This window comes from Lampetra planeri, chromosome 30, assembly GCF_965212315.1.
Source record: "Lampetra planeri chromosome 30, kcLamPlan1.2.h2, whole genome shotgun sequence".
Classification (NCBI taxonomy): domain Eukaryota; kingdom Metazoa; phylum Chordata; class Hyperoartia; order Petromyzontiformes; family Petromyzontidae; genus Lampetra; species Lampetra planeri.
Genome location: NC_136136.1, coordinates 8,055,145 through 8,077,870, shown reverse-complemented (window position 1 = coordinate 8,077,870; position 22,726 = coordinate 8,055,145). Strand labels below are relative to the sequence as shown.

Sequence of the window (22,726 nt, the reverse complement as noted above, 5' to 3'; positions counted from 1 at the left end):
ATTCGCACGTCAAACATGGGGTTGCCAACGGAGCGACTGAACGCAAACTCAAAGGGGGTGGGGGGGGGGTTCCTGTATTTGCGCAACACACACGCCGCCAAGGGAAAGGCAGGTAGCTTGCCAGCTGCATTAACGATCGCGCGCGGCTCCTTTATTAATCCACTGCTGGATGAGGGCCTCGAGTCACCGTGCAGGTAGCGGGCTATTTTTTTTTACCATACTTCACCACGCCGGCCAGTGTGGGTTGGTGACGGCGGGAGCACAGAGGTACAGCACAATAGATTTTGCAGCACTGCGCTCTGCTGTCTACCGCACTGCTTAAGAAACTGTAAGCTCTGGCAGCGGTGATAAATCCAGCTGTGCCATAAACAGGAGCTCGGAGAGAACTTACAAAACCGTGCTACATGTGCAAAACAACTCAACACATTCATCAATAATACTGCCTTAAATATATATAACAGGATCTCATTGGCGAATGTGTTAATTTGTTATTTGTGCTTGTGCGTCGCTTAGCACTATGTCGCGTGGGAGGTTTTAATATTTAATAATCTTATTAGTCTCATTGTCTAGGGGAATGTTATTCTTTCACATCAAATATAGGACCTTTTCACATGCCAAAGGTCACAAGGTCTCGCCCGCAGGATACAAACCCAGAATTGAGCAACATACTGCGTTGATGGATAAAACCACACGAGACCGAAGCCGCTTCTCAGTATTTTCATAAAATCTACATATCAAGCGGCACCAGCGGGGAGGCGTGCGCCATCGGGTTTCAGCGACCGCCACGCACCATCGCGAGACGCGCATCCCTCGCCGGCGTGGTGCAGCCGTGCATCCACAGTGGTGCAAGTGTCACGAGCACTTAAGAGATAAGAAGTCTGGTAAAAAATAAAAACATTAAGGAATAATTTTTTGTTAAATCTCCAGAGTAGAACAAACCGATCACTGTTGCCTCCCAGCGTGACATCTCAAGCCGGTTGCATCTGATTTAAATGAAATGTGGTGTGAAGCTGGGGGAGGGGGAGTGTCGTGGTTTCCAGGCACACTGGGTTAGTGGACTGGAAGTGACACCGCGTTTCCTTACCCACGCGTCGGCCCTACGTGACGATGGGAGCCCCCCCCCCCCGGAGCGCACAAGAGCGCATTCATATCCAGCGCGACTAACCACAAGCGACGCTTTGAGCACGAGTGTCATCAGGCGACATTTAAAGCGCAGTCACAGCGCGCACGTGCTGGGGGAAAATCAGGCCACCCACAAATACAAACGAGACACATGTTTGGGGACGAAAAAATAAATAATGTAGTCGTTGTTACGTAAGAATTGTTATTTGTTTTTTAAAGCTTGGTTGTTCGTCGCTTCAACTATATGGGTGTAACGATGTTCATACCCGTCAAGCCCTTATCAGTGCCCTACCTCGTACCAGACCAATTCAGACCTTATTGATCACCCCGTGCCGTTATAAATCTCAACGTTTATTCTACGAAGTCCCATTACAAGGGAGAAAAATAGACACACAAAAACATATGCGCCTATTGAAACGGATGTACGCCGTATGGACCTGAAAACTCAATTGCCCCGTACAAAAATACGGGGTAAACCGTACGGGTTGACAGATATTGATTTTTACTTTGCGGGCAGTCGGCGTCTGCAACTTATATCGGCGTTTGACAACCATTTCACGTGAGACGACGCACGTCGATCATTGACGACGAATATCGCGAAGTATTAACGGGAATGCAATTACTATTGTAATGAATGAAAGTAAAAAGAATTGAACCTGTACACTCGGTGCAAACTGGCTCAGTGGGTGAGTGTGCTGATGACTCTCATATCCGGTGATTCAGTAACTCGTATTGCACGGCAATGATGACATGTGTACACTCACGCGTCAAATCGTGCGCAAAGTGGTACATCGGTTAACGTGAACGTAAAGTACTTGCAAAAATTTCGTATGACAATGGAGTGACCAAAACTGTACGAACGAGACATGTGTAAATACAAATGTGACGGTGAAAAAAAGAGCCAAAATACGTTTGGCCGACGTGGAGGAGGCGCTTCAGCCAGCGAAACGTTGCAGTGGACTGCACCGTTACGTTTTGCGCGCTCGCTCCAGCCACCTTGCGTACGGGAGCGTCATCACAAGCGGCACCGTTCCAGAATGCCCGGCTGGAGAAACGCGAGCGCTTCATCGCTGTGCGGCTGTTCTCAGTGGGGGTGGCGGGGGGTGGCGGGGGGTGGCGGGGGTTGGGAGGAGGCGTTGCGCCGTCACGGCATTCGTGCCGCGGTGGAGCGCAGCATCGAGCGGCTTCTTCGGGTGACGGCAGCGCCGAGCGAGCACACGTCCCAAACTTTTGCCCCCTACGACCCCCTCCACCAATGCCAACTGTTTCCACCCCGTAGAGTTTGGTGACCCCCTAAATTGTGGAGAAGGTGGAGAGTGGTCGGAGAGGGGGGGGGGGTGATACGGTGGTGGGGAGGCAAAGCCACCAGGGCTGGAGATGTTTCATTTACCACCGGTTGAAAATCTGGCATTACTGTCACAATGATTAGATAAGAGCTCTGGGTGGCTCAGAGGGCTAAGACTACGACGTCAAAGAAATGAGTTGGTTGCGCTGAGATCCTGGATTTGAATCGCGGAAAGCCACTGATGATGAATCACGGCTCTCAAGTGTAGAGAGTTAATGGGCTCAGCTATGTCCCCAAAGGCTGCGCAACAAAAACAACATTCAGTTTGGATTTTCACTTTGGCATATTCCGCCTCTGAGAATTTAACATTGATTTGACGTGCGACAAAGGCGTATAACAGCTCTATACACTTCGTATGCAGGACAGGCCTATCGGAAGTGCGCTCGAGGTGACTCGTCTCTTGGGGTTTTTCTCCAACACGAGGTGGTGCACTGCTGACTGCAGAAGTTCTGAAGTCTGATTCGTCTCGCGATGTAAACGTATTCGCCGCGTGGGAATGCGTTGGCTCAAAAAAGAAGACACCAAAGAAATGCATAATAGAGGTTCTTTTTTTTGGGTTAGATCGCGTAAATATATAAATGTGTAATTAAAACCCGCCATCACCCGACACAGCCAACTAGTAAGGGTTGTCACGTAAACAGAACATGCCAATTCGTCACTAGTGCAGCACACCGGTGTGTTGGAGAGCCAAGCCACAACATTTACAATCTGAGCACGACGTTTCGCCAGTAATCACAACTAGCTGCATCATGTCGAGGCGTAGATAATATATAAGGAACGAAACAGGTGGAGTTCACAAATATGGCTGTCGCCTGATGAAGCTAGTTGTAATTCCTGGCGAAACGTCGTACTCATGGTGTAAACGTTGTGGCTTTGCTCTCCAACACACCGGTGTGCTGTACTAGTGACTAATTGGCACCCACCGGGCCTTACCCGCCGCATGTAGCCGCCCCTCTCTCTCCGCCCACGAGCCGGGGCTCATGCAGGCTTGCCAACTCCAAGCAATAAGTCACCGGATGAAGCTGAAAATGTCGCTAGATTGTTTTGACGTTCGAAGGTCGTCGAAACAAAGTCGCCAGAATACTTACGAAATATTCCAGATAGTAAAGCTCAAGAAATTGCTAGATGTCACGATTCTCAGCAGTACTTCAGACGAAGGTGAGTGGCGTTTCAGTAGCATCTTTGATGACTTTGTAACAAGTGCAGTGAGCCCATTAGAGTGCTGGACGGTGGTGAGGTCGTGCTGGAATCGGGCAGGATTGAAGGCAGTGCGTTGGATGTGCATTGATGAAACGCGGAGTAGTTGCGTGTGAGCACGTGGTTTATAATGCGATAAGGGGGGGGTGAGTAGTTACGAGGTGGGGACGAGCCCTCGGTGCGTGTCGCCACATCGCCTTCGAACGCAGGAGGGCTTCCATTTAAATCTCAATATCGGAGATCCCTGGCACAGCAGCGCCCGGCGGTGGCCCTCGCAATGAAAAGCCATCATGTTGGCGTCTTCGATGTCACTTCATCGCCGCTGTCCGCATTAAAAAGGTCCCCGAGAATTGTCGCTGGTCGCTATCATGCTTCTTTTTCCTTCTTCCTCGCAAGAAAAACGCAAAAGTCGACAGATCTGGCGATAAATTCGTTAAGTGGGCGACAATGCCGGGGTTGAGCCAGTGACGTGGGCTCTGGCTGGTGGGAGGCATGTGAGCAGGATACGGGTTTCCGAGTAGTTCTGGCAAATGTGTCCATTGTTTCAAAGTAACCTGACTGCCTAAGCCATTGTGTTACCCGAGTGACCGCTGACGATCGCAAAAACAGGAAGCATTTTTGGGAAGCATCAACGACGATGCAAAATCCGGTGTGAGTCTTGTACCGTGTCGACTGGTAGCAACGTTCTAGCACGTGTGAAGGGGCATGCGGTGGCAATGGTGACAGCGTGTGTCTCTCTCTCTGCATGTGTCTGCCTATGCTGTTCCCGTGTCTATGTTTTATCATTCATTCTTACCTGATTATGGTTGCTTGTGTTGCAACCGAAGCGTCGTATTCCATTATTATTATTAGATTGTGTTTTCTACGTGACTTTACCGAACAAACCAAAGAGTTTTACAAAGTAGTTTTCCTTTATCTGCCAGCGCAATCTGAACCAACCGCCACCACTCCCATTTAACAAACGTGTGTTTGGCAGCGGCAGGTTTTGTGAATGACTCATGTTGAGAACAAACGAGTGTCACCCACAGCTTCACCGGTGACCCCACTGCTTCGCATTTCAGTTACAATTATTTACACAAGAACATTTTACGGAGCGACTTTTCATTTAACGAAAAAATGCTACATAAAAGTTCACAGGGGCCGTCCATAAATGACGTCAAGCACCTGGGGGGGGGGGGGGGGTCAGACATTTATGACGATGTGTGACGAGGGGGGGGGGGGGTTGAGAAATGTGACGTCACATGAAAATGCGCAAATTTAAATAAATATAGAATTATTATAACAACACTAATTGTTATAAGAACGCTCCTACAACACCAGAGTGTAGCGCCACATTAAATACGGAAATATGGTTTGGGAGTAGAGTTTTATGACGTCATATTTGAGGGGGGGGGTCTTTTTTGTGACGCCGTGTGACGAGGAGGGGGGTCAAAAATCGTCCAAAATCACGTGACGTCATTTATGGACGGCCCCACACACCAATTGCAACTTGCATCCCCATTGTTGTTGCAACCCCCACGCCAAGATATCGAACCGATCCAGTGCGCTAACCATTATCCTGTACCCACGGTAGCATGTGCCGGGCATTAGAGATACAGCAGCACTTGCAAGGAGCGGCTCGTGTGGCAACCGCTGGGCTGCTGGGCTACTCCTTGTGGTATTGTTGTTGACGTGTTCCGTTGATGTGTGGTTGTTGATGTTGTTCTTGTGTTGTTTGTGGTTGTGTTGTAGCACACGCGCCGGCTGCATCACAGGATGCAAAAGCCCATCCAGCTCCTTCACACGAGCCTCCCATTACTCCGTCTCAAATATCAACGAAACCATCATTGCGGGCCATGGTCTATCCACTGCTAGATGAAGACATCCCCTTTCCAGTCGCCATCTTTCACGTGCTCATGATGTCACTGTGACCCATGATGATGTTTTATTTTTTTTGTTGGAGTCATAAGATAAGTTTTGCAGGTCAGCTTCACAGGCCTGAATGGGTTAATTTACAGTAAAACCCTGGATAGCTGGTTGGGCTATTTGGGGTTTTACTGTAAAATAAAGGATGCAGACTCCACATTCCTCCACCATAAAGCCACTTGCTTGTGGAATTCGCCAAACATCCCAACGTCGCAGGACCCTCCTGAAGCAAATAATCAAGTCTCAGCGAGGCTTTCCTGGGTCAATAATTCACATCACAGGTATGCCTTGCTTTACGAAGGTTTGGTTCTTCTTATTGGTTCTTTCGGTAAAGTCACGTAGAAGGGAAGTAATAAAATAATAAAAATAAAACATAAAATAATTCTCACGACGTTTCGGCCACAACGCAAGCAGCCGTCCTCAGGTGAAGACCAGGTCTGTCGGGGAGACAGCGTCTGAATGAAACACCACCACGCTTGGAGCGTATATTTAAGCTGGGTTGGAAGAGGGGAAGGGCGCCTTGACAAAATAATTTGCATATCAATAGGAATTTAGCATATTTATGGGAAATGCAGGTATGTGATTAGTACTACTTGTGAAATGCGTAGGAGGTGGGCGGGGGGGTTTCAAAGTCAAATTATGCCCGTGCATTATGCAGGATTAGCAGCATCAAAGGGAGGGGATAGGAGTAGCATTAATAAAGGGAAGGAATGTTAATAGTATGTAGCTGCAGTAACATTTTGCGTGATCGCAATTGACAATTTCCGCGTAGACGGCTGTGATGGTGGGAGGTGTAATCTCCCGACAGCAGTTGAAACAGAAAACAATAAAAGACTCTCGGCTTGTCCAAGGAGATGCTATGATGCTCTGGAAAGTAAGACGCATCTCCATATTTAGTTTTGAAATAGTGTAAAAAGCATTATTTTAATGTGGAGAATACAGCATGTTGTCTGTGTAGTGGTGTTTGCCAACTGCTCACGAGCGCTGATGTAACCCAGACATATAAACACGTGGATTCAGTTAGGTATTGGAAAAGCGTTTAATTGCAAGGTCGTAATAAATGCCAAAAAACAATCTTCCAAGTATATTAAGTGTAAGCACTTGCAAATAACAATATTTCCAATACAACACAATTTCACGGTATAATTTTTTTGTAACGCAATTTCCAGTTTGATATTTATTACAATAAGCCAATGTGGCACAATACCCGAATCAACTGTGTTTTTTGTAAACAGTATTTAAGTGTCAAATAATACGAATCAAAGGCCGTGAAGACCCCCCCCCACACAAGCCGTCACCATTCCGCACGACCACCACAATCGTTGAGAACACTGCGTGCGATCCGATCTCATTGCTCCGTCTCCTTTGTGGATCTCCTCTCGAGTGCGTTTCCCCTCCTTCGGCAGCTACTCCGCGATCATCCGTGATCACCTGCCATCGTCACCTCTGGCAACGTGCCCTGCTCAAGTCAAGACGATGTCTCCAACTGGGCGTATGTTCTGTCTGTCAATGTAATTCCAAGCATGTGCCCCCTGATGCTGCCTTGCACTCTTAAGATGTTTTTCTTCCATATTCTTTTCCAACGTCCACGATTCTGATCCAAGTCATAGCAGGCAATTTGCACTGATTGACAACTTTCTTCTCAAGCCACATTGCTATGCTGCCTTTCAACCTGCTCATGTCCAACTTATGTCCTCACGTTAATTCTGGTCCCCCTTAAATAACTCGCCTGGGTATTCACACTCTCGTTGTTCTAAAGTTGCGCCCCTTCGAAATCAGTTTGCTTCACTGTTGAGTTTTAGATAGTTTTTTCCAGTTCGTAAAAAGATCAATGTGACTCTCACACGAAGCAATTTCAAACACAGATTCCAATCGTGTGAACGCTCCATGTGCTTAACACAATACTGTTGCATAAAAACCGGCATTTCGAAATCATAGTTGTTTCTTAAGACGACCAACATTTGAACATGCCAGCCTTTAAAAAAGGTTTGATTATTATGGTCAGGACATAGTATAATACATATTAAAAAAACCTTCATAGATATTCAGTATTCAGCCATGAGTTTACATGTTTATAATGTTGTGCACGATGTTCTTGGCTTCCCTGCATGTCCAGGCTCTTACTGTTATAGCAAAATATACACATCAATCTCCAGTTAACAAACGTATACCTAGGGATTGCGTAATCCAAGTAACATAACATACCATAAAGATACGTCATCTTCAGTCGCGAGTGGTTTTTACAAAAGGGTAACTTAAGAGGTGCACACTTGCCATGTTTAATTCTTCCATTTAAATTGCTGAAAAGAGAAAGAAGACAATGTTTAGTATTACACCTGATGAGCAATGTTTACATTTCTGGCATATGCATGCATATAGAACTTCTTTCACACTGCATGTAGCCAACCGTGCTAATCGGAGATGTGGGGAAAGGACAACACAATAAAAGCAAAAGGCAGTTCTAAAGAAATAAGTTGTCAATCTAGATTTAGAACCAGAATTCCAAGTCTTGCTCAATGTGATACACTCTAAACCCAAGCTGCAATATAAAGTACATAACCAGTCCCATTGTACATAATATAATTAAACATCATAACAGATTATCATTATCCATGGTCATTCCACTGCTGGATGAAATGCTCCCCAAGCCACTACCACCCCTCACAATCCTTTGATGTAACACGCCACCACGTAGCACCTGCACACCAACTGATTTCATCGCTCTATCACTCGGTGGACTATACCTCACAATTATTACAGACAGTTAACAGCACTTTGCCATGTATAACATTCCGATTGTCATGGTTATGATGTTGATCGAGGTGGGAGTGGCGCCATAGGGGTTTGCGCGCTGTGCTATGAGCCCATAAACCAGTCGGATTTTCAACCACGACTCGCGTTATTTTATGTCATGCCTTATGAATGACACCCGGCTATGACGGCGTCATTAACACAAAAGAGTAAATAGGGTGGAGTGAAAAATAAACATCTCACTGGGTTATGCAGGACTTCAACAATCCTTTGTTCCACCTGGGAGCCAGCCTCCACTTCCTTCTTGTACTGAAGCAGTTGCTGACGATCCCTCATTTGGTAGAGCATCTGCGGTGCACGGCAAGAGAGCGGCAGAACGACGACATCATCCGCACTGCTCCGTCAAGCCCCTCTCTCACGGCCGCACAACGTTCACAATGGCGTGACCGTGCATCAATTAAAAGGATTAAATGGAAATAGCACAAATTTCAGCAAAACACGGCATGTTCCAAACACCCACGGCGCTACCATCTGCGTGCACTCCTGGTACCCCACGATGCATGCAGATGAATTGGGGGTTGAGATACAAGATGGAAAAAAAACTTCACCACCACCGTCAAACACTGCGTATTGACGAGCTATTACCTTTCTGCACTGCTGCCAATGCAACCTTTGGAAAATGAGTGATGCCGTGCTGGGTGTAGAGGCAAAATGTGTATTAATCTGCATGACCCATGGTTAATCCACTGCTGGATAAAAGCCTCCCCCAATCCACCACTACCTCTATTTTTTGTATAATTATGGCCAAATCCCACTAACATGTATTACTTTGTTTTAAATATAAAGGTATTACTGTGTGCACGTAACTTGCATATATTCGTTTTGATACCCATGGTATTATTACGTTCTGTTAATATGAAAAATGTATAAACTTTCCACAATTTAACTTTCAATGCATTTTCAAAAAAAGCCTTGTTAAGCATGTCAGGGGCTCACAACACCCAAATATGTTAATGCGTTGTTGGAGATTGTGCCTTGGAACAACCCGTGTTGTAAATTGCGCATTATAAATGAACGCGATGACAAACGTTGTCTTACATCCACAACGATGGAATGACACTTGTGCTTGATTGCAAGATTCAGCTTCAGCTCTTCATCCGTCACCAGCATAATGTATTCATGCAGAACCTGAGACCCAACACAGTCATCATTCATGATACATCCTTGCTGCATTCATACAGAACTTGTATGTATGTTGAACTTCTTTCGCACCGTACGTAGCCAACCTTGATAACCGGAGGTGTTGATCTTATGATTCAAGCACAGTTAACATGATGTATTTATACAGAATCAATGAAACAACCGCCGTGAGTATGTGTGAGCAATGTGTACGTCAACAAGCATCAAGCTATAACCACTGAAGACACATTCACAATAATGGCATTGCTTCAGTTTGCAATGTGCATGTAATAATTAAAGATGTTATTTAAGCATTTCAATATCTTGGGTTGGCAGTTACGTAGATTAGAATTAGTAGTTATTTATTAAAATGCTTGACTTGAAAAATCCCTTGGAGATGGAAAATCTCGTTTGCAACAGTGTACCGCCATTCACCACTAATTGGCGTTGACAACACCACGGCACTTGTGCAAGGCCACGTAAAGTGTCGAACGCCTGCTGGCAGGTCACGGGACAAACCCAGGTGCTCTGGATTGACTGAGATGACTCGCTGATGCACCACTTGTGCCACCTATTATGCTAATTTGCTCTGTCTTATCCACCCGCCACTCCGCTCGTTGTTGTGAGCATCGCTCCTCTGCCCCCTGTTGTTACTGGAGGGCGATTGCCTCCAACTGCCCAGTAGTGTCCTTCACGAGCCTCCTCCATAGGCCGATCTTGACACCGCCGGTACCAGTCTTTGGCAAGTCCACTCCGTTCTAGATTTGAAGCTTTCGTGCCTGCAAGGATTCATACTCTTAGTTTTTTTCGGTAAAGTCATGTAGTTAAAAAATTAAAATTAAAATTAATAACTTTACCGAAAAAACTAAGAGTAAGTCCACTCAGCTCTACATCCTCTTGCACCACATCACTCCATCCCTTCTCGAGCCCATGAAAACGTAGCAAACACGTACTGACATGCATATACGAACAATTGAAATGCATAAAGATGCTATGCCTTCCAGATGGGTCTCCTCAACACAGTTTTGATGTTGAACTTTTTCATTATCTGCTTGTGTGATATGTCCCAAACAATGATTTCTAAGGATACATCACTTTTAAGTACAATCACTTTTTCGCAAGATCTTTGTCCACATTTGTTCAACTCAAAAGGTGGGGACTAACGATAACGGGCGTGGAGAACGTCAACTCACGTTTGGCGGTGCGTTGTTTTTGCTGACAATGTCCACCACCCTGTGAAACCCTATTGGGGCCGTCTTCTTGAGCGTTCCAAACCATCGCTGTGAAAGAGTAACCAGCAGACTTAGTCTTCACAACAGTATGATGCAGACATCGTACATCACCGCTGCTTTACAAAGCTCACATTTAGCCATGGCCAGAATCCTGCTGCTGCCATATCTGGAGTGGAGCACCCAGGTCCTAACTCACCATACTTGACAGAATTCAACATAAAGAAATAAAGTTTATTGATGATCCAGCACTCACTGGTTCACTTCATTAACTCAGTTACCGGTAGTCAGTCGTTTGCTTTTCACTCTTCTATTGTTACCAGTAGTATTCTAGATTTGAAGTTTTCGTGACTGCAGGGATCCATACTCTTTGGTTCTTTCGGTAAAGTCACGTAGGTAGAAAATAAAATATAATGCCGTGGGCTCTCATGATATTGTTTTTTTCCGAGACCAAGGTACTCTGCAAACCTTCGGGCTACTATCAAAGGTTTGTTCATGAAGCCATCCAGATATATAAACATAGACATAACTTCAACCGAGAAGATGGATACAAATTGAGCAATCATTGGAAGGATGTTATTAACCAGGTAAATCCTTAACTGCTTTATGGTGTTGCCTTCATATCCGCATCTCCAGTTTCTTCAGCCTCCCACTCCCAGCCCCAATCACTTCCCCCCCCCCGGCATTTTGCCGTGCTCGCCCTTTTCCTAATCCCTCTATCAGCGCTCCACTCCCCCGACCCCACACCCCCCTCTCTATCTCTCCTCCCTGGCTCCTCCCTCCCCCTCTCTTACCTATATAGCCTCTTGTTACAGCAGCCCTTTTGCCCACTTCAGCAATTGTTTCTTGCTGTGGTTGTCCCACCTGATGACGTACGCTTGTGTTGTGCCCGAAACGTCGTGATTTAATTTTATTTTATACCTACGTGACTTTACCGATAGAACCAAAAAGTACCAGATGTATTGTTTCCGGAAACTCCAGTCATTGATTACCCCACCCATGTTTGGGACTTAGTCTAACAGACTGTTTTATCTCTTCCATGTGTAGTGACATCGCGGATGTCACTGTGTGGTGCCGGCCCGAGAGGGGCACAGCGTGCGATGTACTCACATCACGGACATCACGTATGTTACGACATCGTGAATGTCACTGTGTCATGCCGGCTCTAGCGAGGCACGGCGTGCGATGCATTGTCATCGCGGACACCCCTGAGGTGGGTGTAGTACCAGCCCTAGTGAGGGCTTGGTAAGGGCTGGGTCAAAGCGCTCAGTGGCACCACACGTAGCGTGCAGTGCCGACCCCTACAGGATGGGATGTGAGAGTGTCAGCCATGGGATGAGGTTACCCTGGGCCATGGCACTCTGGTTGACCCTGGAAGGCACGTGACCAGTAAGATCTACACAGGGGCCCCAGGTGAGGGCTAGGGGGTGGTCACGTGTCAGGGTGAGATCCTTCGGAAAGGGTCGAGAAACGACGAGAGGTTTCTCGCAGGTGGTCGTGGCCAAGAGCGGGGCCAGCCACGACCCAGGGTCATATAAACCGGGTCCCCACAGGGACCAGGGCTCTTGGCGTTGCTGTTGTCATCTGAAGATGTACGATCTACGTTCTAGGTCCAAGAAGAAGTCACCAACACGTGGACGAGGACCCAAGCCAGGGTCTCGTCCGTTGTAGCTACTCCCAGCCTCCAAGGAGTACGTCTGCGACTCAGTTAAATCCACTACACATGCAACTGCGAGGTCTTGCCACTGTCCCAAATATATATAGATTGGAATGGTGAGATAAGAGATGGGAGTACCTTGGTGGTCAGAAGACTGTCCACATCTGGCCAGGCCTTAAGCTTGGACCTTGCTGCCAGCGCCGTCCACAAAAACTGCTTGTCCGTGATCTGCGTCACACGCCAGATGAGAACGTAAGTTAGATTTGTAGCACTGGCAGCATTTACATACACGGCTTGATTAGTGAAACGATGATAACACTGAAAGAGATCATTACTTACGCTGAAATTCTTTCGCAAATTGACAGGGCAACTCAGTGACCCCTATGAGAAAGAAGAAGAAACACAACACATTAAACACAATGAAAATCGCCTACTAAATACATATGTTTGTGTCAAGATGGAGAATGCAAGGCTATTTGTATGTATGTGTGTGTTGAACTTATTTCGCACCGCACATAGCAATCCGTGCTAATTGTAGGTGTGGGGGAAAGACAACAAACACAAAAATCAGTTCTAAAGAAATTAGTTTTCAACATCAGAAGAGCGTTCCATATGGCCTCAAAAGCGCATCTGAAAGTGCGGGATAGAGTGATCATCTTTGTTTGATGGCTAGGCAAAAGCCACTGCGAGGATGAGTGGAAAATTCATCGAGCGATGCCAAGAGGGGCTAAAGTAGACTAGGCGAAGCTGCACAAGGCCGACTTGAGATGGTGACTCGAGAAGGGCTTGGGAGTGATGGCAGTGACTGGCCTCCTGCTCTGCGTAGTGGTAGAAGCAGCAGTAGTAGAACGTGGTCACGAGAGGCATGAACAGGATGGACGCCTTGCGTGGGTACTTCTTGAAGATCTCCAGTGTCCCTGCCGCCTCCACCTTCTTGTCGTTGGCCTGCGAGGCCACAGCAGTGCAGTTTTGTCATGTTGTGATGGTTATGGTCATTCTAATGTGCAAACATAGCTCATCCGTTTTTACACGTGAAACAATTAACTTAAGGTAATATTGACATACAAAAATTGCCCAAATATGCAACGTTGGAAACCTTTACAAATGTACTCCAACGTCAACACGATGGAGTACAATGGTGTCATAATGATGGTGTGCTGCACTGTGAACCCAGCAAGTTCGATTCCCGACCAGGGCGAGCGAGATCTGAACCAGTACTGGGCCCCCTTTTGTCAACCTGCACTGACAAGTGTGGTGAAGTATGATCTCCTTATGCTTATGACTGACACAGTACGCATGGGTAGGCTTTCATCCAGCAATGAATTGATAAAGGGATGTGAATTACCATTAATAATAACACATTGCTCATGCAATTGCATTAAGCCGCTGCCAATATGCTGCTTGATCTTGACCCATGGTATATATGTATGTATGTTGAACTTCTTTCGCACCGTACGCAGACAACCGTGAAAACCAGAGGTGCAGGGGAAGGAAAACAAACTAAACACAAAAAGCAATTTCAATAAAGGAGTTTCCAATCTAAATTTAAAGGTGCATAGCTCCAGTGACTTCCTAATATTAGAAGAGCGTTCTAGATGGCCACAGAAGTACATCTGAAAGCGCGCAATCCAGTGACCATCTTTGTTTGATGGGTAGCCAGAGGCCGCTGCTGCGAGGATGACTGAAGTTTGCGTGATGGTTTATGCTCTTGACGAGATCAGCAAGGTATTGTGGTTCATTTGTGGCAAGCACTTTGTGTGTAATGAGTGCGACCTTCTAATGTATCAGTTCAGTAGCCAATGCAGATTGGAGAGCACTGAACGGATATGGTCGGATCTTGCAGTACCCGTCATGATATCTGCCAAAGAATTTTGTACACGCTGCAGATTGGTAATGTTTTTGCCAGATGTCCCGTAGAGTAGTGAGTTGCCAAAATCGAGCCTCGTCAATACTTTGCTACAGTATATTATGGTGACACTACCTCAATGATGATCTGTCGTTCCAGGAGGGTGTATTGATCACGAATGTGCCCCGAGTCCTCCATGCTGAACGGCAGGCTGTCGTGCACAGGCCAAGTCCATAACCAACCCCAGACAATAAACAGATGCAAGACACATTTACAACAGCAATTACATATTTGCATGCAAAACATTTTACTTTAAGACTCAATTAACATTATGTATAGTATGGAAATGACCACCATAAAGACATTCAACTAAGTAAAAGCAATAACATTATAAACACAAATATGAATAACATACAGAACAAACCAACCGATTAATTTTGAATTACCTGAAACATCTCTTTAAGAAAGCCACTCTTTTTTCAGGGTCCCGCATTGTTTGATGAGTCTTGTATTCCATGAGCTTCAACAACAGGAAACACACATCAGCATAAACAGTACAGATATGCTTCACGGTATTTGAACACTGGATGGATATTGTAAGGACTGAAAAATGCTATATTTTTAAAAGACGCACTTACTGCAGCTTCGTCTGCCTTTCCCATTGACCTGGAATGAAAAATGCAAATATAATTCATGATTTTCATCAACACTATATTCACATTACAATCCTCTGTATCACCATAACGTCCCCCCAAAATAATGCACATGCCGTATTCTCAGTTGAAGACACACTTCTTTTCCCTGTATTCTAAAGCAAAAGTTAGGGGTGTGTTTTATCATCCTGTATGTGTGCGACCAGATTGTCTAACTTTATTGACATCCGGCAGTTAACTCTGCATTCGATAACTTTATACTTTGCATCCTTATTTCCTGCATTCCCTGAATGTCTTTTTTTTTTTTTTGGAGCGCATGTTGCTTTGCTAGATGATCTTATAAGCTATAGGATAACACATGGGTATTCATAGTTTCGTACCTTATTCTCAAGATTATAAAGTTAAAACCAATTGAATATAGCGGCTTTTGTGGCCATTAGATTAGGTACGTGAAGTGATGCTGTGCGCACCCACCCCAAGGGTGAAGCGGGGTGCAAGGGGATGGGGGAGGGGATGTGTGGCCTCACGTGAGCAGCTCCACAAGCATCTTCCAGTCCCTGCTCCGCTTGAGCAGGTGCACCAGGTGATTAGCGGCCACCGTCCGAGTGATGAGCTCGCCAAACAGCACCTCTGTGGGAAAGACGCACAGCCCGCGCGTCACTGCGAGCTCGCTGGACATTCGGATACATCGCAAGGCCAAGCAGCCGTCGTCTTCCAATCAACTGCCATTTGCTTCGTGTGGTAACATGCTTTATAAAAATCAACATCGTTCGTGAAGATCGTTCGTAACAGAATAACAAATTTATAGGTCCATCAACCCACAAGAGCAAGTTTATTTCATAAAACATTTTCTAACATTGACCGGACACGTAATATGAGTCTATATCGGACAGATATCATATACATATAACAATAGGTTTAACCCTTTCTGGCAATAATGTGCTGTTCACCTTTTGGCGTTCTCTGGTCTAACACTTTGAGACGAGGTAAAAAAGAAAGCTGTTTCTGGTGTGGACCAATCCGTTTGCATGTTTACTACAAAATTAAAATAAATGAAAAAACAACTAAATTAAATCACAACGTTTCGGGCGCAACACAAGCGTCCTTTTACATTTTTTACCTACGTGACTTTACCGAAAAAACCAAAGCGTATGAATCCTTGCAGTCACGAAAACTTCAAATCTAGAAAACATGTTCAGTACGAGTACGTGTAGTTAATGCAAACCGGATTCCTTGAAAAAGGTTTCAGCTTGGTGTTTTTAACATCTTTACACCTGTTTTATTGACAGAAATGGTAAAACCTATTGTTATATTTTGATACTGGCAAGAAAGGTCCCATATTATTAGATATCATACACACTTTTTCCTGGTTTTTGCAGACCATGAATAGGCGTTTAATTCAATGGAAACTAATGCAGTCATCCAAACGCTCACAAATCGAGGGTAAAAAATAACAGGTAAATAAGTAGTCATGCATTGCAAAATCAAGTGCATGTTGTGTTTGTTGTGATAATCATTTCATGGCCGTTTCATATTTACCTTTTCTCAGAGTAGTCTTTAGAAAAATCAGTATCTGCACAAAAATAACTCGGTTATTGATATGCTGCTTCAAAAGTTATTTTGTGATATTATAACATGTCTGACTGCATAACAATACAAATGATTTTGCACCTTCGAAGTTTTGGCCTGACAAAGAGGAAAAAACCATGGATATGCATGGATTCTGTAACTCTTTCCAACATGTGTTTGTCTCCGGAAATATTCTCAGTAATAATGTCATGCGCCGTGTGATGATATCACATGTCGTCGGGAGGGGGAGGCGATTCTCACTAAGTGTGATGCCGCGAGATAACAGCACCTGTATTGACGACATCTGGAAATGTCATGCGTAATTAAATCGCGTTGGCCGAAAAGGCAAATACTTTTAGCGCTCATGTTTTCCACCAAGTTTTTGGTGACCTTTTGATAAATCTTCATGGTTTTCTACATTGCAAGCCCCTAAAAGCAACAAAAAATATACGCGAAATTTTAAATTACATTTGATCTTCAAGAGAATTAACGTGAATCCACATTACAGACACGCGGAGAGACGGACCGAGATAAAACATTCAAACTTTTCACTTTAGTTAGACAGTGTAAAAGTCACACTCACAGCTGTGATGACATTGCCATCATGAAACTGAACCGCACGGTCCAGAAGTTCCAGCTTTTCCTTCAGTGACCTGTATTGTTCCAGACTGTATGGCTACACAAGAGGGACAACGTTTTATATTTCTGGAAAAAATATGTTAATTGCAGTGTCCTGTTCATGTCCATGTCATGGTCATATGTATACAAATTGCGAGCATGCCATAATAAAGCACTGTGACCACCTCTTTGCTCTGGATTATTTAAGATTTTTTTTAACAGTGTACATGAGTACACATACAGCACATTCTCAACCCACGACATGGGGAGGGGTCATGTCGTGCAGGTCATGAGGATTATTTGACTATACTTCACCATGCTGGCTGGTCAGTGCAGATTTGTGAAAGTGAATGCATAAACATGGGAGCATAGAAGTACAGTACACCAATGGATATTTCTGCACTGCCCTCTGCTGCCCATCACATAGCCCAGAAAGCTATAACACCTGTTACGAATGGTGGTGGACCACACTCAGGCACTATCCAGGCTATACTGTTCAACATTAGTGAGGTGTAATCATGTTAATAAGGTGTGATTATATTACTAAGATTAGAACGTAAAATGTAGGTTACCCACATTGCCCTTAAACATCTTCCAGATTGTCTCCTCTGGCGACAAATGTTCAGTTTTCCCCGTCTGCAGAACCATGAAAAAGCATACAGCGCACAAGTTAATTCAAAAGTGTATGTGGCAGAGCTACACAAAACCACAATGTGAGCCTGGTCTGTATTTCAAAGGAGTTTGAATAATTAAGCGTTGGGCTTTTAGCGAGATGTGTAAAATGTGATAGCCTGCAACTATACTTGGAACCAACAAAGCCAAACCAATACCAAATGGCTTTGCAAAAATTATTCTGCTTTCCAATCTAATATAGTTTGGCTTAAGCAGCTTGTGGCACCTACCTGCAGGCTAAACCACAATGCTTAGACTGAGATATGTGCAAGCAAGATGTGTGAGCTTTACACACACATCTTGCTTGCAATATTTACACTCTTGGGGGAGGGGGGTTCAGATGACTGGTACTCTGCGATGGGGGATGGATGCCTGGAGGCAAAAAGTGAGCTGCTTCTTCTTTGTACTTCTGTCCCCCGCCACCTCCACCTATTATGAAGTGCCAACCTCATTGACAACGATCCCCTTCTGAGTGGGCACCAGCTGTGCTATCCATTGTGCCGACACCCACTGGGTCACTTTTGAAAACCGGGTCACTTTTTAAAACCAGGTCACTCTTGAAAATTAGACTATTCGGGTCTGTTGAGCTCTCAGCCATTTTAAACAAGTAAATTAGACTTGACAAGCAAAGCTCCACATGTGTTGAGGTTTTTAATATACATCGACATCTCTATTTTTTTTTGTCAATCCACTGCTGGATGAAGGCCTCCCCGAGGTCATGCAGCTCATGGGGGTTCTTAGATCATACTTCATCAGGCTAGTTCGTGTGGGTTAAAGGGGGTGGGGGGAGAAGCACACAAGTACAGAGGAAGAATTACCTTTTCTGCATTGCCCTCTGCCAAGTGTTGGCACTAGCCATGGTGCGCCAGTACCTGCTGCAGACGGCGGAGTCGCTGATTATCGCTGGAGGGTCGAGGCAACGCACTCTCCACAACTATGTGCACAACAAACACAAGACACTAATGCTAAAACAACGGCAACAGGCAACCCAAATGATAATTAATGGTATTGATGCGTTTCAGAGAACATACACCACACATTTGTTTTTTATAATAATATAATTATCCTGTACAACTACTGTGGTAGAAAGTTAAACTGAATCAAATCCTAAAAATAAAACACTCGCCTTCAGAAATCGACAGGGAGCTACCAAAGCGACCTCCTGGAGAAGTGTCTTGTCCAAAGCTTGGCACTGCAAAATAACGCTACGTCACAAATTTTACTTGAGAACAAATAAATTTTTGAATACAGCTCACTCTGGATTGACTATGCTTCAGTCACACACACAAGCCAAGCCCCAGCAGGTGTTGGTGATGAGCGGCGAGGCACCTTTAGCCGGCATGCCCAGCGAGGTGAGCGAGTGACCGGAAGACAAGCTGCGCATGGAGGAAGACAAAGCCGGCCGGGAGGGGAGGCTGTCCCTCATGCCACCTAGGAAGCGCTGCGCCGACCCCAAGGCACCTCGGCCGCTTGGAGCCCCAGCGGAGCCCTCCAGGGTTAACGGTGGACGAACTGGTCTTAACTCTACACGTCAGGCAGCCAGGAGGTAATGTAACAACAGCTGAGTGATGTTTGAAAATCTAATACGTTACAATTTTAATTTACGTAATGTCTAAATGCAACTGCATCTAAAGACGCAATAAGGAAACAATGGGAATATTTAACTCAACATGTTACGTTTTAGATACATGTACATAACTGAATTGTTCTTTAAATTACCGGTTAGCCAAAACAATAATCTTTGGCGTGTTGTTAAAAAGTGTGGACACAGCGTGACAGCTTTATTTGTTTGGCTGTGCCGGGTGATGGAGAATCCTGTGACAGATATTTGGTCAGATCATGATGTTGTGGCCTCACCCAAATATTCTGAATCAGTGGGTATATTTTATATGGAGAATGAGACAAACAGGGGGAAAATGGTCTTGTACATGAATATTTAAATAGAGGCAGGGAGTCCACAGCATGTATGAAAATGTAATGGGTGTTCTAGACAATGCGGGCAGCAGAGTAGAGCAAGCAACCTCACTCCTAAAATATTAGTGCCAGAGAACATTTAATTTGTAATTGATGCAACTTGTTTAAAATCAATTATAATGGAGTACACGTGTTTGAGATTCTTTTCAATCGCAAGAAAATAACTCCAACCTTTAACTGTGGCTTCACTCCAGCTGATGCTTTCAAAAGAATCGTCCTCATCATTGTCGTCGTTGTCCAAGGCGCTGAAGCTTTTCATACTGCGCACCGTTTTCTTCGACTCCGAGAGCTGCACACAGCGAGCGGTGGTCACAAGCCGATTGCTCATTGCGGCACACACACCGCAGGGACACACACAAACCGTATTGCACGCCGACACGCGGTTAACTCTGTGCTAGCTGTACACCACCACGTATGCTTACCTGACCCATGTCATCGTCAAAGTCGAAACCCTTACACTTGGACCCATTCCAGTATTCATTGTCATCTTCCAAACTCTGCTTGGTCGACTGCAAACAAATCGCAAAATTAGTACTTACACTTCACACAACATTCGTATACTCACTCATTAGTATTTACACAACATTCGTATACTCACACATTAGTACTTACACTCACATATTAGTATTTACACAACATTCGTACACTCACACATTCATACTTACACTCACACATTAATACTTACACTCACATATTAGTACTTGTACTCACACATTAGTACTTACACAAACACAATTCCACCATTAATGATTCACGAATCAGTGCTGTCAAACGTTTCATTACCATCATCATCATTAGCCATCGCCAATCCACCTGCCATCCATCACAATGTTGCAAATGTAAACAACGCAGCACATAAACCGATTTCATCGCTCCATCTCCCCGTCCGTCGTATTCTGGGACGCTTTCCATTCGTCAACTGGAAGGACTAAATAGTTTCGCCACAAGGGGGCGATGACATTCTCCAAGCCGGAAGCGATCAAGCAGATGAATGAAAACCCAGTGTGCAATACAGGGCATAACGCGAGACAAATGGACATCTCGATGTGGTGGCGAATGCATGGTAACAGCAGACTACTTGGAGGTGGGGTTGGTGGATGACGCAAAGATTGCGTCTGCCATTCCGCACCAAAGTGCAGTACAAGAAGATATTCAACCCATCTGTGCGGAGTGTTATCCGCTTCGTATCCGTGGTTTCACCACTTCACCGTTCACTTAACTTGTAATCGGTCAGATGCTGTGAACACTTAAATTAGAACATAGTTTACTTCCGCATATTGGCCCTCTGCATATACAAACACTGCACGTTACGTGAGGTCAATTTTACGTATGTTCATGTAGTCTTGCAAATAATGTTATAGTGTCCAGTATATTTTGCAGGGCTAGTCGTAGGGTGCAGTGCAGAAACATCAATTGTACTGTACTTCTACAACACGTCTATGCTCCCCGTATTTACTACCAGAGGTCGATTCCCGACCACGGCTATCACCAGTGACGAGTTATAGCTGAACCAGACCTGGGCCTTCCCCTTAATCGGCATGATGAAGTATGGTTACACAACCCCGAGGACTCGTACGGAACCCTTAATCCAGCAGTTAAATGACAAACGACTGCAACATCCCAAGTGGAATTGACCATCAGACTGCGTGGCCCTCCCCAGCCTTGACATTCAGCGAAGTTTAGCTTGACAGATTACTGACAATATGTACCATCATAATTGTCACGGACAGTATCATATTTCCAAACAGATATCGCCTTACCAATGACATCGCATTCACGTCACAGTGCAACGCGCCGCCGCCCCTGTGGTCGAGGGACCGCTCGGCTGTGCCTCCACTACCGCCTTCCCCTCGCCGTCCCCGGCAGGCTAACTAGGCGAGGAGCGGTCGTGCGGGGCCCTTTAGGTTGCCGCACCGCCACGGAGAACGCCGTCGCCGCTCGATAGACGCAGACACCGGCCCGAGCACACCACCACCACCCACCACCACCACCCAGGCGGCGAGTGCGGCCGCCTCTCAGGCGAAGCCGCAGTCGAGGAACGAAGCGGGGGGCATCACCAGCAAAGGAGGAGCGAGTTGGGAACTCCCTCGCGGATCACGTGAGCGATCGGCCCGTGTGATCGCGGTCACGTGAGCGATCAGCCGTACATATTAAAAGGCGACGTTTCGAGCAATGTGGCGTTCTAAAATAAATTTGCTTGCCGTGAAAAAAACGCCGTTGACCGAAACGTCGACTGTTCGCGGCGTCATTGACGAATGTGCTGAGTCTCCAGTAATGTCTACAGGGACACCTGTGAAACTACTGGGACACCTGTGAAAATATTGGGACACCTGCGAAAATATTGGGACATCTGTGAAATTACTGGGACACCTGCGAAAATATTGGGACGCCTGTGAAATTACTGGGACACCTATGAAACTACTGACCCACCTGCGAAAATATTAGGACATCTGTGAAATTACTGGGACACCTGTGAAACTAGTGACCCGACTGCGAAAATATTGGGACATCTGTGAAATTACTGGGACACCTATGAAACTACTGACCCACCTGCGAAAATATTGGGACATCTGTGAAATTACTGGGACACCTATGGAACTACTGGGACACCTGTGAAATTACTGGGACACCTATATAACTACTGGGACACCTGCGAAAATATTGGGACATCTGTGAAATTATTGGGACACCTATGGAACTACTGGGACACCTGCGAAAATATTGGGACATCTGCGAAACTACTGGGACTCCTGCGAAATTACTGGGACACCTGTGAAATTACTGAGACACCTGTGAAACTGCTGGGACACCTGCGAAAATATTGGGACATCTGTGGGGGGGGGGGCAAGAGCTTTTTTGCTCATCGGATTCCTCCAGTGTCAATACATTTCAATACACGTGATTGTCACGTGACACGGAGCCAGCGGCCCGGATTGCCAGCGGCCATCTTGGGTAAGGGAACCGAGAAAGATTCCGAGGAGCGGGGGGGGGGAAGACGTCCGCTGTAGA

The 22,726-nt window shown here is 45.5% G+C and overlaps 1 protein-coding gene across 4 annotated transcripts; it reads right to left on the bottom strand.

The window, feature by feature from the left end:
- Positions 1 to 6,589: 6,589 nt before the first annotated feature.
- Positions 6,590 to 21,856, bottom strand: VIPAS39 (VPS33B interacting protein, apical-basolateral polarity regulator, spe-39 homolog). Of its 4 annotated transcripts, XM_078608662.1 has the most exons (20): positions 21,478 to 21,856; positions 20,140 to 20,226; positions 19,889 to 20,006; positions 19,073 to 19,267; positions 18,870 to 18,935; positions 18,616 to 18,677; positions 17,648 to 17,707; positions 17,037 to 17,129; positions 16,424 to 16,457; positions 15,412 to 15,514; positions 14,870 to 14,897; positions 14,678 to 14,751; positions 14,367 to 14,442; positions 13,196 to 13,330; positions 12,725 to 12,766; positions 12,524 to 12,613; positions 10,693 to 10,779; positions 9,419 to 9,508; positions 8,564 to 8,668; positions 6,590 to 7,869 (listed from the first exon to the last, which is right to left on the bottom strand). In XM_078608662.1, exons 1-20 carry the CDS (start codon positions 21,484 to 21,486, stop codon positions 7,849 to 7,851), a joined length of 1,575 nt encoding a protein of 524 aa, XP_078464788.1. In that variant the 5' UTR covers positions 21,487 to 21,856; the 3' UTR covers positions 6,590 to 7,848. The 4 variants fall into 4 exon arrangements, with proteins under 4 accessions (XP_078464788.1, XP_078464789.1, XP_078464790.1 ...); XM_078608663.1 differs by lacking the exon at positions 18,870 to 18,935 and having other exon boundaries at positions 21,478 to 21,597; XM_078608664.1 differs by lacking the exon at positions 19,073 to 19,267 and having other exon boundaries at positions 21,478 to 21,597.
- Between the last annotated feature and the right edge of the window lie 870 nt (positions 21,857 to 22,726).